Source organism: Ursus maritimus, unplaced genomic scaffold (assembly GCF_017311325.1).
Source record: "Ursus maritimus isolate PB19 unplaced genomic scaffold, ASM1731132v1 scaffold_24, whole genome shotgun sequence".
In the NCBI taxonomy this organism is placed as follows: domain Eukaryota; kingdom Metazoa; phylum Chordata; class Mammalia; order Carnivora; family Ursidae; genus Ursus; species Ursus maritimus.
Window position 1 is genome coordinate 25,184,410 of NW_024424897.1, and position 16,416 is coordinate 25,200,825.

At 55.2% G+C, this 16,416-nt stretch overlaps 2 protein-coding genes and 1 non-coding gene across 4 annotated transcripts in view; 2 read left to right on the forward strand and 1 right to left on the reverse strand.

Annotated features, from left to right (window-relative positions):
* Positions 1–676: 676 nt before the first annotated feature.
* On the forward strand, positions 677–6,512 carry EME1 (essential meiotic structure-specific endonuclease 1). Of its 2 annotated transcripts, none has more exons than XM_008688034.2 (9): positions 677–774; positions 864–1,672; positions 1,761–1,888; positions 3,681–3,770; positions 3,859–3,980; positions 4,159–4,282; positions 4,517–4,632; positions 5,396–5,585; positions 5,818–6,512. In XM_008688034.2, exons 2-9 carry the CDS (start codon positions 889–891, stop codon positions 5,992–5,994), a joined length of 1,731 nt encoding a protein of 576 aa, XP_008686256.1. In that variant the 5' UTR covers positions 677–774; positions 864–888; the 3' UTR covers positions 5,995–6,512. The 2 variants fall into 2 exon arrangements, with proteins under 2 accessions (XP_008686256.1, XP_008686264.1); XM_008688042.2 differs by having other exon boundaries at positions 5,981–6,512.
* TRNAK-CUU lies at positions 2,702–2,774 on the forward strand. Its single transcript has one exon. It is a non-coding gene; the product is annotated as a tRNA-Lys (tRNA).
* Positions 6,278–16,416, reverse strand: part of LRRC59 (leucine rich repeat containing 59) — a 12,712-nt gene continuing 2,573 nt past the window's right edge. Inside the window, exons 3-7 of the mRNA XM_040640815.1 lie at positions 15,681–15,839; positions 15,347–15,451; positions 12,063–12,135; positions 9,841–10,014; positions 6,278–8,219 (exon numbers count right to left, since the gene is read on the reverse strand). Of these exons, the coding sequence (XP_040496749.1) occupies positions 7,975–8,219; positions 9,841–10,014; positions 12,063–12,135; positions 15,347–15,451; positions 15,681–15,839 (756 nt within the window). The 3' untranslated portion in view covers positions 6,278–7,974. The remainder of the gene's footprint in view (positions 8,220–9,840; positions 10,015–12,062; positions 12,136–15,346; positions 15,452–15,680; positions 15,840–16,416) is intronic.

The window sequence follows — 16,416 nt, forward strand, 5'->3', positions numbered from 1 at the left end:
CACACTTACAGTGTTAGTGAATGTTTATTCGAGGAGTGATTCTTGTACACGACCCAGCAGTTGCGCTTCCAGGTATACATGCAAGAGAATGGAAAACCTGTCCCCACAAAAACCTGGACATGAATGTTCCTGGCAGCATTATTCATATCTGTCAGTGCTGAACGGAGAAACAAATTGTGGCATATCTATGCGGTGGAATGTTATTCAGCCATAAAAAGCCGTGAAGTGCGGGGGTTTGCCACAACGTAAACGAATCTTTTGAGACAAGCTGAGTGAAAGGAGGCAGTCACAAAGGACCACACGCTCTATGATTCTGTTTGTACTAGATATCCAGAACAGGCAAATCCATAAAAAACAAGTAGATTCGTGGTTGCCAGGAGCTGGGGGGAGGGGGAGGTGAACCGTGACTGCTTAACCGCGATGGGATTTCTTTTTTGGGGTGGTGAGAATATTCTGGAATTAGAAAGTGATGCACAGTTTTGTGAATATACTAAAAACTACTGAACTGTACACTTGAAAGGGCAGTTTATGGTATGTGAATTATATCTCAATTTTTAAAGAAAGGATGACTTAACATCTACATTTCAATTGCAGAGATCAACAAGGGGGTGGTATTGAGTCTTGTTACTATTGCATTAGCATTTTCTGATAGTAATCTCCACTTTGTTTCTAGGTCACCTTGACCTAGGATTTGAGGAGTCCTGTTGGACTACAGACAGCTGAGTTCCAGATTGAATGCATTGGGACCATATCCTGTTTTTCGGTTTCTATATTGTATGTATTTCCATAAAGTTTGGCCACAGAACATGTCTAATGGACAGAGCTCAGTGCTACAGTCTGTCTCATCTCTCTTTTCGTTTTAGGGAATTAATTTGATAGCACGTATTGATGGCTCTAAAGAAGTCATCGCTCTCACAGGGTTCCAGTGAGAGTGACTCTGAAGAGTTGCCAACATTTACCTTCCTGAAGAAGAAACCATCTTCAACAAAGAGGCGGCAGCCTCAGAGGGAGGAGAAGATCGTTGTGGTTGTCACCTCAGATTCTGAGGCCTCCTGTCCTCCATCACCAAGGTTGAAAGCTGTACCACCTATCCCAGACACAGCTGAACCTGTCACACAAACAGAGCCAGTCAGGGTGCTAAGCAGTGAAAGTGAGGATGGGGAAGAATTAATGCCCCTGGCTGAGAGGCTTGCATGTAAATTTTTGACCCGCAAGCAGCTGAGCCCTGAGGATTCTAGCTCCCCAGTTAAAAATGTATGGGATCATCAAAATAGTGAAGGAGCATCATGTGACTGGAAAAAACAACCCTTTCCAAAGGTCACTGATCTTCCCCTCCATGACACCTCAGAGAGACATGCATCAAATAACAAGGACCCTGCAGGAGACAATCCACACCATCAGCTTCCGGCCTTCAAAGTTACCTGCCCTGTCCAGGACAGCAGCTGGACCATAACCAGAACAGATGCGGAGGTCCCCCCACTTCAGAAGAGAACCAGGCATAGCCAGAAGGTCCAGAGGGGAGGTTCGCAGGGATGCCAGCCACGGAGACAAGCAAGCCAGGAGCGCGCCCTGAGACAACAGGAGAGAACGAAGAAGACTGCCCTGGTTAACAGGCTGAAAGCTCAGAGGCCTGAGGAATGCTTAAAGCACGTCATCGTGGGGCTGGATCCAGGTCCTCCTAGCATCCGTCTTCATCCTGGGCTGAGGTACCTGCTTCCTGGGCCGGTGCCTGACCGCCTTTCTCCCATCATCTGTTGCAGTGCTTTTGCAGGTGGAAGGGGGAGGCCAGCTCCTCGGGGCGCTGCAGTCCATGGAGTGCCGCTGTGTGATCGAGGCGCAGGCCGTGCCGTGCAGTATCACCTGGAGGAGAAGGGCCGGAGCAGCCGAGGTAGCGGTGTTCTGGCCAGTGGCTCTCGGGGCCGGTAGCATTCTCCAGTCCTGACAGTCGAAAATGTCTAGATGTTGCCAAATGTCCCTTGTGGGGAAATACTGGCCCTGGTTGAGGACCACTGGCATATTTGTTACCATGTGTCGGCCTGAAGGGATGAGGGGAGGAAGTGGTTACCAGAATCCGGAAGGAGAGAGAAATGTAGAGAAGACCCCCTTGAGAGAAGCCTGACCTCCCGTAGAGGGACATAGCAGACGCTAAGTGACCCATTTCGAGGGAGCCAAGGAAATAGCTCGACTTCACTCCTCCCTCCCTCTCTTCCTCCCTCCAGTCTCCTGTTGGGTTTCCCACTTGGCCATTTGCACCGGAGAGCCTGGTAATGTGGTCTCCTGCAGAGAGCAGAGCTGAAGGGGGAGAGTGGCTCTGTGGGGCAGAGGGAAGATAATCTGCATAGGATTCCTAGTTCTAACTGGGCTTTGGGAATGAGTGGGCTTGTGCTTGAATCTCAGGCCCCAGGGTCCTAAGGCTTTATTGGTATGACCCCGGGCAAATCATTTCATCTCTTTGGTCCTTGTGTGTAAAACGAGGACATTGTTGCATCCCCTGGGGTGCCCCATGCTGTGGGGACGGAGATAACCAAGCCTCGAGCGTATAGTAGGCACACAGCAAATGATCTTCCTTGGCCCCGGCTCCCGAGGTTTCTACAGCTCCTGTGCCTTCCACTCCTCCTATCTGCGAATCCAAAATACTCCACCCCTCATTTTTAAGGGTCTCTAGATGAAACATTACGATTTTTTTTTCCTCTCTCGGGGCGCCTGGCTGGCTCAGTGGGTAAAGCGTGAGACTCTTGATCTCAGGGTCATGAGTTCAAGCCCCACGTTGGGCATGGAGCCTGCTTAAAATGATTCCCCCCCCCCTTTGGATCTCATAATTTTCTCAGTAATTTAGGACAACTGCACACTTTTTAATTTGGGGTATTAGCAAATCTTTATATTCATATTGCAGACTTATCTTGCAAGATGCTTCCAGATTCTCCCTCCTGTGTCCGTGGCAGTTCTCCTACACAGAAGGAGTTCTCACCCCGCATCATGGGTGGGGAGTGGCGGGGGCAGGGGGTTGAAGTTCAAAGCTTTGTGAAGGGTCACAGCTGATTGGTGGCCAAGCAGGAGCTAGAGGCCAGCCCTTCTCCCCCTGCACTTAGCTGCGTTATGGGTTTTGGCATTTGCTTATAGGGACCCAGTGAGAAAGCCCTCCCCACGAGCCCTGCTCCCAGTCCCTCTGTCACTCTGTGCTGCTGCGGGAGTGTCTCCTGGGAGGCCGCCCTGTGGCGATGGTGAAGAGGACAGGCCCTCCCAGGCGGCAGCTCCCCTTGTGGCTCTTTTCTGTCACACACAACCTGTGTGTCTGTAAGGGCCACTCAGCTCCTGGTCAGCCTCTGCTCTCAAAGGCCAAGTACTTATTTGCACAAAACCCTCTGGAAGTTTCCTTTCCCTCTATTCCCCTGTCCAAAGTGCACAGAAACATTGGCAGTTCTCAGCCCATTTCAGCTCCTCTTCTTCACCACCTCTGAGACATGGTACACCAAAGCTGAACAGCTGAGGACCGGGGAGGGACAGGATCATGGGTTATTATTTCTTGCCACGTGGCTTCGTTCCAGAAGAAAAATAATAATGCAAAAATGGTTTCAGCTGATGCCGGTGCGTTCATTCACCCAGAAGGCCTGGGTCTTTCTCGCAGGTGCTGAGCACCTGCTGACCTGCCTCCCTGTGCTGGGTTCTGGGTCCTTTGGCAGGATGGACAGGAGGACTGGGTGGAGGAACCGATGGTCCTGGTGCTGCTCCCGGCGGAGGCGTTTGTGCCCATGGTCCAGAACTTCAGGCAGGTGGGCAGAGCGGGCTGGGCGCTGAGGCATGGGACAGATGGCCAACTCCAGGGAACGAACGTTAACACAGCGTCTGCCCTTCCTGCAGGGAAGTCTGGGCGGCCCTGAGAAGGGGAGGGAAACACTGCGGAGCTTTGTGACTGACGCCACTGCGAGGGCAGCTGGGAAAGCTCTGTCGCTGGTGATTGTGGATCAGGAGAAATGCTTCAGGTTTGAATTGGTCCTCGAGACTTAGCGTGAAAAGGGGCAGCTCCACCAGGGGTGACCTTACTCATCCCTGATCTGGGTCCCCCCTCACAAGCCCTGTGCTCTGGTCGGGTCTACTCACCCCTGTTCTGCCCGAGCTCAGCCTGGAGCTGCTGCTCTCTGGTTTCCTCCCCTGTTCCAGTGCTCCGAACCCTCCAAGAAGAAGGAAGCAGGGCGTGGCAGAAAGGGGGCAGGCCAAGGAGAAGCAGCAGAGACGACCAGAGGCCATCGCAGGGCACGTGGTGTCCAGGGTAGACGTGGAAGAGGTAAGAACCTTGTGTTGCCCGAGTCGGGCTGGGCTCCCGCTCTCATCGAACCCAGTTTGCTCTAGATCGGGAGCAGAGTGCCTGCCGGACACGCCTTTCTGCCTCGGCCCGGAGGAGGAGAGAAGGGGCGAAACGGAGCCAAGGGGCTGGAGTGCAGGTTCGGCGGGCGTGAGCAAGGAATCTCAGACAAGTCTCCCTCCGCTCCTCCAACCCGTCCTGCTTTCGGGCCTCTAGGCATTGGTGGATCTGCAGCTGTACACGCAGGCCCAGGCCCGAGTCGTGCGGAGCTGGAAGGAGCTGGCCGACTTCGCGTGCGCGTTCACGAAGGCTGTGGCCGAGGCGCCCTTCAAGTGAGTGCGCGGGCAAGTCTCCGCCCCGCTGCCAGGCCCTGTGCGTGTAGCGCTTCTGGCCCCCACTACAGTCCTTTTCCCCGAACTCTGCTGCCAGCCCTGGGCCGTGAGGCTGGCGGTAGAAGGAGCCAACCTCGTGCTGGGGACGCGCCGGGGATGCTCGTGAGGAGCCCTCGAGCCCAGCGCCTTTAAAACGTTCTGCGGTAGCTCACCTGTGAGTTCGTGTTCTGCGGGCTGGTGCTGGTCACCTGTGAGCCACGTTACCGGGATCCGTCCCAGGTCCAGTCATGGTGTCATAAGCCCTCATAAAACAAACTTGAAGCCTACTTAGCTCTGGGAGTATGCGTAGCCAGAATTTAAAATCAGGAGGGGACCTCAGTTTCTGCCCAAGGGAACAGAGGCCTGAGGACTGCCTTGTCTAAGCTCCTAGTGTTAGAAGTGGTACCAGACTCCCAGACTGCCTGCCACCCAGTGCCTAGTGGCTGTCCCTGTGCACACTGCCTCTCTGGTCAATACAACCCAATGCCAACATGGGAAATAATCTGGCAGTTTTCTGGCAACTTCTCTCTTAATGAAAAGGACTGGATGTCATTTTTAAGGGAAATGGCAGGTAGAACTGCTTGGGAACAAAGGGAGCGCCCAGATAGGCCAGATACCACACGGTGGTCGCCTCTTGTGGGGTCGATGGAGGGTTTTTAAGTTTCCAGTGAAGGGGACAGGTGGAGTGATGAGTGACTCACAGCTCTTCAATTGCTGTTCACAGGAAGCTGCGAGATCAAACTAGTTTCTCCTTCTGCCTGGAGAGTGACTGGGCTGGAGGAGCAAAGGTAGACCGCGCGGGCAGGGGACTCGCCCTGGTCTGGAGGAGACAGATTCAGCAGCTGAACCGAGTCAGCCTGGACATGGCCAGCGCCATTGTGGACACCTACCCTTCCCCCCAGCTCCTGGTCCAGGTAGGCTGCTCCAGTCAGTGGTCACCTCCAGCACCCTGTGCCTCTAGTGGACTCCTAGTTTCCCTGGAGGGCACTGGTAGTCAGCAGTGCAGGCCTGCTGAGATCAGTGAACCACTGACCCAGGGACAGAGGACAGCTTCTCATGCCCTCCCCCCAAGCTTACTGCCCCCCTGTTGCTGGACAGGGGTGACCCCGGGTGGCACAGTATCAAGAAGTCATTTGCCACTTTTAGGCTTACAGGCGGTGTCTCTCAGAGCAAGAACGCCAGAATATGCTCGCAGACATACAGGTGCGCCGCGGGGAAGGCGTGACCGCCACCTCCCGCCGGGTCGGACCAGAGCTATCCAGGCGCATCTACCTTCAGATGACCGCTCTGCAGCCAGATCTCTCTTTAGACAGTGCAGACTGATGCCAGCCCTGGGGGAGCGGGATGAGAAGCTGGACATTTGCACCTCACCCAGCTCGGAAGAGAACCCCAGGAAGAGGCCGGGAGCATCTCCTGAAGCACAAGCCTGGGTCAGGCTCACACACACTCCTTCCTGGGTGTATCTCCAGAGGGCTCCCTGTCAACGTGGGACAGACGGCCGAGATACTTGTGTTCACCCTCACAAGCACTGAATGTCCCTCCCCCAGCCTGCCGGGCACGAATCACCCTACCCTGGCAGCCCTCAAAACACAAAGGAACAAAGACAGACCACTCAGACACGTATTTAATAACTAGAAATCCAGAAGAACCTCAGCTTCAAATCTCGAGATCATGACTGAACCTCCCTCAGCGGGCTGGCTGGGCCCCGCCTCCCTCTCCCCCACTGAGGCCGCCTCAGCCAGCGCCCTGCCTGGGGCCGACTTCCCCATCCTCTTAACCTCATCTCACATACTATGTATTCGGTTTCAATAAAGCATTTGTACCAATGGCTCTGGAGCTTGGAGGAAGACTAAGGAATGTGTAGTGATTCTGAGTAAGGTGTGGGCCTTTGCAGCAGAGGTCTGTGGGGGCAAAAGGAACAAGTCACTCTTCCAGTATAAGGACAGTCACGAGGGCAGTCCTAGCCACATGAGCCACCGAGGTTGAAAGCTAGACCTCACTCTGTCTCGGAATCATGACAGGTTTTTGCTCTCCTGAGGGAATGGCAAGAAGCCTGCAATTGGGAGTTTTCAGTGAGTGAGCACCGTGCCGACCATGTCTTATCACTTCCTCTGGCTTCTGTGACAACAGGAGGCCAAGGAGGCCCCAGGGCAAGAAGAGGCTTCATGGGGCCGGCAGGACAGTCCCGCCCGTCTGTGCTAGCCTTTCGGAAACACACCACTTTTAAACTCCACGGTGCTACTCCTTTCCCTTCGTTGCGGAGGTGGTTACAGGTCTAGACTCAAACAGTGCGAAACCTCCAGCCCTAAGAAACTTGAGTTTGCAGGCTGCCTCTGACTTTGTCACACTGACCAGCGACAGCTGTCACAGACAGAATGGCTTCACAACGGTCCACCTCCTCATTTACTGGCAATCGGGGAGTTAATGCTCTAACACTGAGCCGAGGAGCCCGGACCGTTTTTGTGAAAGCCATATAAGCAGGGGCCGGACTCAGCAGGAGCTGCTCGGACCCTCATGGCTGGGAGAATTCCATCCGTGGGACACAAAGCTGCCTACTGTCAAAGAGGCTGCACTCCAGCCGAGAGACGCTCAGTTCCGGTGTGAGTGCTCTTCTTCCCAGACATTGTTAAGGAAGCAAAATGATGGAGAGGCAACTGGAGGGGGAGTCTAGTTCTTCCTCAAACTAGCTGGGAGACCGCAGGCAAGTCATGGAAGGCCTCAGTTTCCCTGTCTGCACGTGTTATATTGGACTGGATGGTCCTTTAGTTCCTTTCACAGCCTGAGATTTTGTATGGTCGTTAAAATGTCTGAGGTCCTTAAGAAAATAGGTACCCCCCCACCCCCCAATTTAGGCTGGATTTGCGGAGCATGGTGTTTCCTTAGTCCCCGATATCACACTGCCTCCTGATCTACCCTGGCTACGCGGGGAGGAAGGAAAGGAAGGGTTTGTGACGTACAAAAGTATAAATGTAGTGACAGCTGACCTGACCGTTTAGTAGAAACAAGCCTTGCCTTTACACAGCTTTGTATAACAACTAGAAAAGGCTGTTCTTCCCTCTGCCCACCCCAAGCCCGTTCCTTCAGGCATGCAGGCAACTGTCCCCACCTCCCACTTCTCCTTATTCCACCAGGGAACCCTGACTAAGGAACAAGTCCTACAAAGAGGAGATCTCAAGTACCAATCGGCAGCCACGTGAGGATGGCAGGTAGGTCTGACGCTAGAAAGAGGCTGTGTCCAGCAGAACCCAATTCCATAGGAATCCGAGCTCCAAGGCTGGGAGGCAGCAGGTGTGGAGGACGAGCTCACTGCTGGGAGTCGGTCTGCAGCACCCACTGCAGGATGTCGTGGCCGCGCAGCCCCCGGACCGCATCGTCGTAGATGGCGTTCACGCTGGTGCACAGGGGCTGCCGCCGCAGCTCCGTCACCCGACAGGCCACCAGCCCGCCGGCCGCACACAGCAGCAGCAGCAGCAGCAGCTTCAGCACGGCCCACGACCGGCTGTGTCTCCGGGGCGGCGGCTTGCGGGGGCGAGAGCCGGACTTGGATTCTGGAAGGACAGAGGCAGCGCAGACAGAAAGGTTCAGTTCGCGGAGACGCGCGCTCTACCCGTGGACGCTCGGCTCGCCGTGCAGACCCGCTCACGCCCCCTCCTCAAAGACTCCCAGGCCCCGAAGAGAGCGCTTCTAAGAACGGCGGCGTTCCCACACACTCTGCCGACGCGGAGCCCAAGGCGGGAATCCTCCCCCAGTGCATCGCCAGGGAGCGCGCTCGGAACGAGAACTCATTCCGCGGGCCTCACGCAGCTCACAGTCCCCGGGGTCCCTCGGGATCGGGTCGGGCTTTCCAGGGGGCACTGAGCACAGGCTGGAGATCTGTTGTTACTGTTCGTGTGTCCTTATGAGAGAAGACGCACATAGAAAGAAACCCCAGGGACACCTGGCTGGCGCAGTCAGCTAAGCGTCCAACTCTTGGTTTCTGCTCAGGTCATGATCTCGGGGTCGTGGGATCGAGCCTCATATTGGGCTCCACCCTCAGCACGGGGTCTGCTTCAGTTTCTCCCTCTCCCACTGCCCCTCCTGCTCTCAAATAAATCAATCTTAAAAAATAAAACCCGGGAAGGTAAGCTAGCATCCTGTCAACGGTGACTGCTGCTGAGGGTGGGGGATGACAGGTGACTGCCATTTTCTGATACATATAGGGAACGTTTTTAGTTCTCTGGAATGAATACATACATTGCATTTCTAATTTTTTTAAAAATTGGTTTTGAGGGGCACCTGGGTGGCTCAGTCGTTAAGCGTCTGCCTTCGGCTCAAGTCATGATCCCTAGCATTTTGGGATCGAGCCCCACATCGGGCTCCAGCCCCACATCGGGCTCCCTGCTCAGCGGGAAGCCTGCTTCTCCCTCTCCCGCTCTCCCTGCTTGTGTTCCCTCTCTCGCTGCCTCTCTCTGTCAAATAAATATATAAAATCTTAAAAAAAAATGGTTTTGAGATTTTTTTTAGACAAGAGTTTTAAAAACTTGATGGAATGCCCACATGCCAACAACTGCATGATCCTGTCATGTAGATTTTCTCACTTAATGCTACCTGTAAGAAGGTCCGATCCTCATTTTATACAAGGAAACAAAGAGGTGCCTAGGCAGCTTGCTTGTGGCCAGCAAGGGCGAGCAGCAGGGCCCCAGGCCTCCAGCTCCTTCCCCTCTCAGCTGCCTCTCCCTCAGGGGCCCCTGCTGGCCCAGAGGCTAGGCGATCCTCCCCTGCACACAGAGCCACACCGCCGCACAAACTCAACCGGACGTAGTCAGGCAACACACTAGCATGGCTGCCTGAATGCAGCTAAAGGGTTCCTCTGGTGTTCGAGCAAAGAGAGTGAGCGCTCTGTTCCGACCTGGACAGAGAAGCAGAGGCAGCGCCGGCTTCCCTGACGCGGTAGCGTGCGCTCAGCATGCCCACGTGCACGGCACAGAGGACGTGAGCGACTTGAAGGGCAGCCCCCTGTCCTGGGACCGCTCTCGGCCACGTGGGACCAAACACCGGCACGTCAGCACGCGGCTCTGGGGAAAGAAAGCAGCGGAGTACGCGCCCCCCAGGACGGCCCCCCAGCCCTGCCTCACGCCGCGCTCATCTGTGCCCCCGCTGCACCCCAGCTGGAACCCTGCCACCACGTACTCGGGGCCTGATTCGTCTCCTTCTTGGGCTTCTTCTCCTGCTCCCGCTTGGCTGCTTTGAGGGCGTCGTACTCCTTTCTCCGGCGCTCCTTCTCTTCCGCCTTCTCCCGCTTCCGCAGCTCCCGCTCCTGAGCCTCCTTGGCTCGCTGCTTGGCCTCCCGCTTCTTCTCGGCCTCTACGGGAAAATGCACCCCAAAATGACTTCTCACCCCCCAGCCTGCAAGAGTGCTTTCCCGAGGAACTAGAAGCTGGGGTTCAGCCTCCCTTCCCTGTGCCACAGGTCACGGGAGCTGTAGTAAGAGGCAACGGCGGTCTCTCCCTCAGACGCCATAGGCTGCGCCCCGGGCTTGCTGAGTGGATGAAAGGGGCCCGAGCCCCGGGCAGCAGAGAGATTAGGGCGACATAATAAGGGGCATGGGTGATGGGCCGGGGGATTCAGAAAAGCACAGCCGGTGACAGACAGCCTTCTACAACTCGGCTGTCGAGAGAGAAGCGACACCGGGGGTGTGGATTCTATGGGATTCCTATCTTCCCAGGCCTCAGAAAGGAACGTGGCACGGGAAGGGCAAGGAAGAAGAGAAAGTGAGCGCTCAAGTTCAGGGTGAGAGAAGATAGAAATGTTTTCCTGAGAAAGCAAGACTAATAATTTGTCAGAGGGTAACCCCTAGACTTCACCTCAGGAGTCCGCGACGCCTTCGGATTTACTTCACGGTTCAAGTGCATTCACATCCAGTACCCAACTTACAAATGACCGGCTTCTAAAACTGCACTCCCAAATGAGTTCTTTGGAAGCGTGAGGTACATTTTTCCAAAGCCAGAATACCACAAATTAGGGAGTTAAATGTCCTTTTAGGGCTTAAAAGCCTATCTGACCCATAATGTAGCTGAAGAGTGGTACACTAAGTTCTGGAGCTTTCCACTGTTTTTCCATGTACAAACAAGCTCCAAGTTCCAGCTGGGCACGGAGAACGCCAAGGGCACATTACCCCCAGCCTAGAGAAACACGGGGCGGCAGGAAGTCAAGCAGCCGCGGTCCAAGCAAACACGGCATCACAGGAGCCACGCGTGTAAAAGGGCCCGGTGTCACTCGGGCTCCATCTCAGGGTTTGCCCAGGACCGGGACTATGCCCCTGCCTCCCCGACCCCGGGAGTCCCCCAGTAACGGAGGCTCAGAAGTCAGCCCCTCAACGAGCACCCGCTGTGCACCAAGCCTTGTCCTAAGGGCTCGGGAGCCAGCAGTAAAGACAAGTCAGGTTCCAGCGCCTAGAGCTTTCTAGAGACAGAGACAAATGAACAAACTGTAAAGAAGACAATGACGTGTGCCACAGACAGAATAACAGAGATTGTGATGGAGTGACAGGGGGACGGCGACCCAAGCCTGGGTGCTTCTGAGGGGTTTACGGCAAAGCTAAGGCAACAGGTGAGCAGACATGAGGAAGCGCACGAACCCAGCCGTGGAAAGACCTGTGGGAAAAGCAACCAGGCCTGGCCCCTGAAGCAAGAGTGGCCCTGGGGTGCTCGAGCAACAGCACAGCCTCCAGAGGCTGGAGTTACCAGCATTCTCTCCCTGGGGTGTGGGACAGAGCGGGAGAAGCAAGCAGCTGGGGCCACGGCGGGCCTCGTCGGCCACGGAATGAAGATTGAATTTCATCCCAAGTTCCATCAGAAGCCATTAGAGTGTTTTAAGCAAATAGCAGCATAATTGACTTCTGTTTGAAAAAGATCTCCATGGCTGCCGCGCAGAGGGGGCACGAGTATGGAGACAGGCCACGGGGCTGGGAGGCGCCAGGCCCGGCTCCAGCATGGAGGCTGAGTCACAAGGCGGCCCAGACGGGAGGAAGCGTCACACACGGGACTTGCTGACAGACTGGATGTTGGTGCAACTGAACAAAGACAACCTGGCCACCTTTCCAATTTCAGGCTCGAGTCAGTGCAGGAATGGGGACTGCCTATTGCGGGGGGTCCCTGGGAGGCCTTGAAGGGCACTGTCTTGGCCATGCTTAAGTTCCAACGCCTCTTAACCCTCCTGGCAGGCTGCAGGGCTCTGGAGCTCAGTGGACAAGCCAGGACTGGAGACAGACGCGTCGGCCAGAGATGACGCCGTACACCGCCACACCGCTCCCCGCTGCTCTGCGTGCCCTTCCGTGGAGCCCAGCTCCTGCCGCACGGGTGTCAGCAGCTGGGGAAGGATGGGAAGAGGGCTGGAGGAGGGGCGGCACGTACCTCGTTCTACCTCCAGCCGCCGCTGCCTCTCTCGCTCCTGATCGGCCTGCAGGGCCTTCATGTGCTGCAACACCTGCGGAGGGAAGGGTGCTGAAGTGCCCGGGCAGGGGCGCCTGGGGCACACGCCCGCTCGGGAGGCTCCAAAGTGCCCCCTGCTCTTTTCAGGCCGGTGCAGCCCCGTGCAATGGAGAGCTAAGGGAGGCAATCCCGTCTCCGTCTAAGTCACGATGCCGGCCTTGGTTGGAGACGGATCATTCGAGCCCAGGTCACTAAAGCTGTGAGCAGACACATTTGGGAAATGAATGGCCAGCTGGAGTGTGTAAGGAGTCCTGCTCTTTAGTTACTGTCACAAGCGCGATCTCCCGTCATCCCCCAGCAACTCTGCTGACGAGCAGGGATGGCACTTCCCCCGAGACCTCCCGCCCTCGCTCCCTTGGCTACCTTACCCAAGTTCCGGCCCTTCCCATCTAGGGAGGCGTCTTACCTCTCTCGGTCACAACACTAGGTTCCCTAAGGGCGGAGACTGCTGTCCCATCCGCCGGCTAGACACCCAATACATGTTTGATGAACAACTGCCTGGCTCCCCATTTCAAGAGGCAAAAAGCCAAGGCGGCGGAAGGGGGTGGGGGGAGTGATCTGTCCACGTCACATGGCTCCCAGGTAGCACAGCTAGGAGTACAGGTCTTCTGAGCTCCTGGGCCAGAGCCTGTGTCACTCACATCAGCACACAGAACAAGGAAGCCTCTCGGAGGAAGGGAAGAGCCATTCGGCCCACCCAGCAGACAACGCCCTAGCACCCAGAGGCCCTCAATCCTCATCTACTCAGTCACGGATGGCCTCTGACTCAAACGGCCCCAGAGATTCTCACTAAGAGCACAGTTAGGGGAGGAGGTAAAAGATTTTATTTTTTAGGTTTGTTTGTATCTTTAAAAGCTGGTATCCCTTGGATGTAGAGGACAGAGTGAAAGCGTAGAGCCCAGCACAATCCTGACTCTACCACTTCCTAACTGTGTGACCTTAGCGAGTGACTTAACCTCTCGGGCGCCCTGCCAGAGTCTGCTTTGAAGCCACCAGGAATCCTGTCCGGGGCAATCCAGGCCTCGAACCTGCTGCAGCCTCCTGGAAGGGAGTCAAGCTCACTAAACAACGGCCGCTCAACAAGGAGTGCAGGATCTGTTGGAGGGTCAAGCCTGATGGCGGGAGGCAGCCCAAGTTCAAAGTCCCCGTCTCCCTCTGAACTCCAAATACTAAATAAACACCAACCATGCCGGTGGTTTTAAGGGGTGTGCAGGTGGCTAAATAAAGAGCCAAGAGGTTTAAGAGACCCGGGCTCCAACACATTAGGGGTTACCTGACAACACAGCAAGCTCAGAAATGGGAGCGACTCCTCTAGCCTGGACTGTGAGCCGCGGAGGGCACGTTTTGTCTACCTGCGCCAGTCCGCAGCCTCCAGTAAGCACTTGATAAATACTGTCCAGCTAACAAATTATTTTTAATAGGCGCTGTACCGTGCACGAAGCCTATCAGTTACTGCAGCTGACCCATTCACCCACACAAGGTCAGAGCTGGTAAGGGCTAAACTAACTCCTAGGGACAAGTGACCTCATGGTGGCTGGCCCAAGCAACCCCACTACGATGCCTAATGGTGTGCCGCGTGCCAGGGACCTCACTGGGCCGCGGTGCCAGGGAGCATGGCTTCAGTGACCATCCCCACAATGCAGCGGGCTCCCTGGAGCTCTGTCCGGAAGCTATAGGCTGATACTAGAGATCTTGGTGCTCAACAAAAATGATCTTTGTGGAATATCAGCAATTTCATAGGGTTTAACATATTATTAGTTGAATGAATACATGGGTAAATGAAACGTGTGTGTATAGTGAGCTTTTTCTGTGTCAGAGACACGGAAGGGAGCTCTGCTTCCCAGGGTTATGAGCATCAGGAGGTGAGGCATAAAGCACGTGGGACAAAGGGAGCGCGGTGGCTCACAGCTCCTGCTATTCTCCAGAACAGACAGCACTCCTAAAGCACCGGGACGTCACTGATCACTTGTACTGTGCCCAGCTAAGGGCAAGCTGTTGCCGTGGCTACCGGGCTCGCACTGACCTTGTACCTGGTCTCCTGTGACAATGGGTGAGACACACGATGAGACTTTCTAAGAAGCCCTGAACTAACCATAAGAAAGGCCATTATTCCTGAGATTCACCTAGAGACCCGCCATGCCCACATTTTACTTCCATTAATTCTAGCATTTCAAGTTAAAGGGTTTCAAGTCCTTTCTGTTCATCATGCCTCCTAAACATGGCCAAGAAAGCCATCTGGCACTCAGCTGTTGGGAAAAAAAGCTGGAAGGAAAAAGTGACTGGGGCTGGCGTTGGAGAGATGCGGTGCGAGGCATGGGCACCGGGGGGGTGGCTCAATTGGTTAAGCATCTGACTCTTGATTTCGGCTCAGGTCGTGATCTCAGGGCTGTGAGATCGAGCCCCACGTCGGACTCCTGCACTCAGTGTGAAGCATGCTTGGGAGTCTCTCTCCCTGCCTCTACCCTACCCTGCCTGCACATGCTCTCTAAAAATAAAATAAAATAAAAATCCTAAAAAAACAAAAACAAAACAAAAAAAAAACAGTGCGAGGGATCTTCAGGGCTGTTGGCAACATCTGCCTTCCATGCTGCCTAGTTCCTCGCTCCTACATCGGACGACCTGACTGAAATCAAATGTCAGATCCGCCAGGATGTGTCTGCTTATAGGTGTAAGCTTACGAGTATTAACAACACCTTTGTTATCAAAATTCCTACAGTAACTATGACTCAGATAATCTTCTTTTCCCATTTAAAGAACTGTCAATGGTGCAATGTTGGATTAGGCAAAGTCCCGGTTTCTTTTTTCTTTTTTTTAAGATTTTATTTGTCCGAGAGAGTGTGTGCACACAAGCAGGGGGGAGCAGCAGAGGGAGAAGCTGGGTCCCCACTGAGCAGGGAGCCCAGTGCGGGACTCGATCCCAGGACTCTAGGATCATGACCTGAGCCGAAGGCAGTCGCTTCACTGACTGAGCCCCCCAGGCACCCAAGGTCCTGGTTTCTTAAGAATGGAAGTTCTGCAGGAGAGAAGCCAGTACCGTTCTCCAACTTGTAAAGTCAACACAGAAAAAAGGTCCCCCTGCCTGACAGGCTGGTAGTAGCCATATTTCCCCAAGACCTTAGTGCTGGAAACCAAACACAGCTACAGGTGCCCTGGGAGGGAAAAACAAGAGGAGGCAGAGGCGGGTCCCAGGAGAACTTCGTGCTTACCTTGTTGGCACACTGCTTGCACTGCTTCTCGTCCAGGCAGTCCCCTGCCACTTTGGCCAGGGCAGGATCCAGCGGGTTATCCTTCAGATCCAGCCACTTCAGGCTCTGAAGAGACCGGACAGAGAGGCTGGTCAAGCCCAGGTTCACACACAGAGTCCCTCGAAGTGAACCGATGCGCAGGAAGAAAGCCCCCGCGTGTTCCAGCTGCAGGGACAGCCATCCGAGGTGGCACCCCCACGGGGGTGTTCCTGCCAGCTGCTCTCACGGCCGTGCTCCACCCACCCTGGGGCCCTCTGCCTCACCTGGCACGGAACCCTGGTTCCCGAACTGTTACCTTGAGCTGCGCGAAGCTGACGGGCAGGGTCACCAGCCTGTTGTTGAGAAGATCCAGGTGCTGGAGGTTGACCAGGCGGCCAAAGTCAGCGGGCAGCTGCTGCAGCTTATTTTTACTCAGGTCTAACTTCACCAGGTGTGTGAGGCTGCAGAAATCCGCCTAGGACCCGGACAGGGGACACCTAAGCCCCGCACTCCCACCTCGGCGGGAGACGCCAGAGCCCTCCAAGTGGAGGGGGCCGTGCATAAACCCTCCCCCTCCCCGCCACTAGCTCTCCCACCAGCGAGCAGATGCAGCCCACACCCAGCGCTTCCGGCCTAAGTACTGAGATGTGTCCAAGGACTTAGCACAAAGTCGACACTAAGTGCATGTTCCCTCATGCTGTGCGCCCTGCAACCCAACCTCCACACTGCTCCTGGAGGAACTAGGGGCCTCTCCAGCCCCCCCACGGTACCCTATGCTCTCCTTTCACAGCAGAGGTCAAAGCGCAGCGTGACCATCCACTTCCCTAAAACGATCGAGCGCCCCTCATCCCGTCAAGTACTCGGTGTTATTCTCTGTTCTTTGCAGCACCTAGCACAGTACCCATCGCAGTGACACTCCCACCGTGGCGCAGAGGCACTGCTCACGCTCCCTGGGGACCCGTAACCGCTCTCTGGGGACCTGTAACCACCAACGGATCTGCAGTGCCGAGGAAGGCACAAACAACCAAACACACTCAGATTGAAAAGCGCAC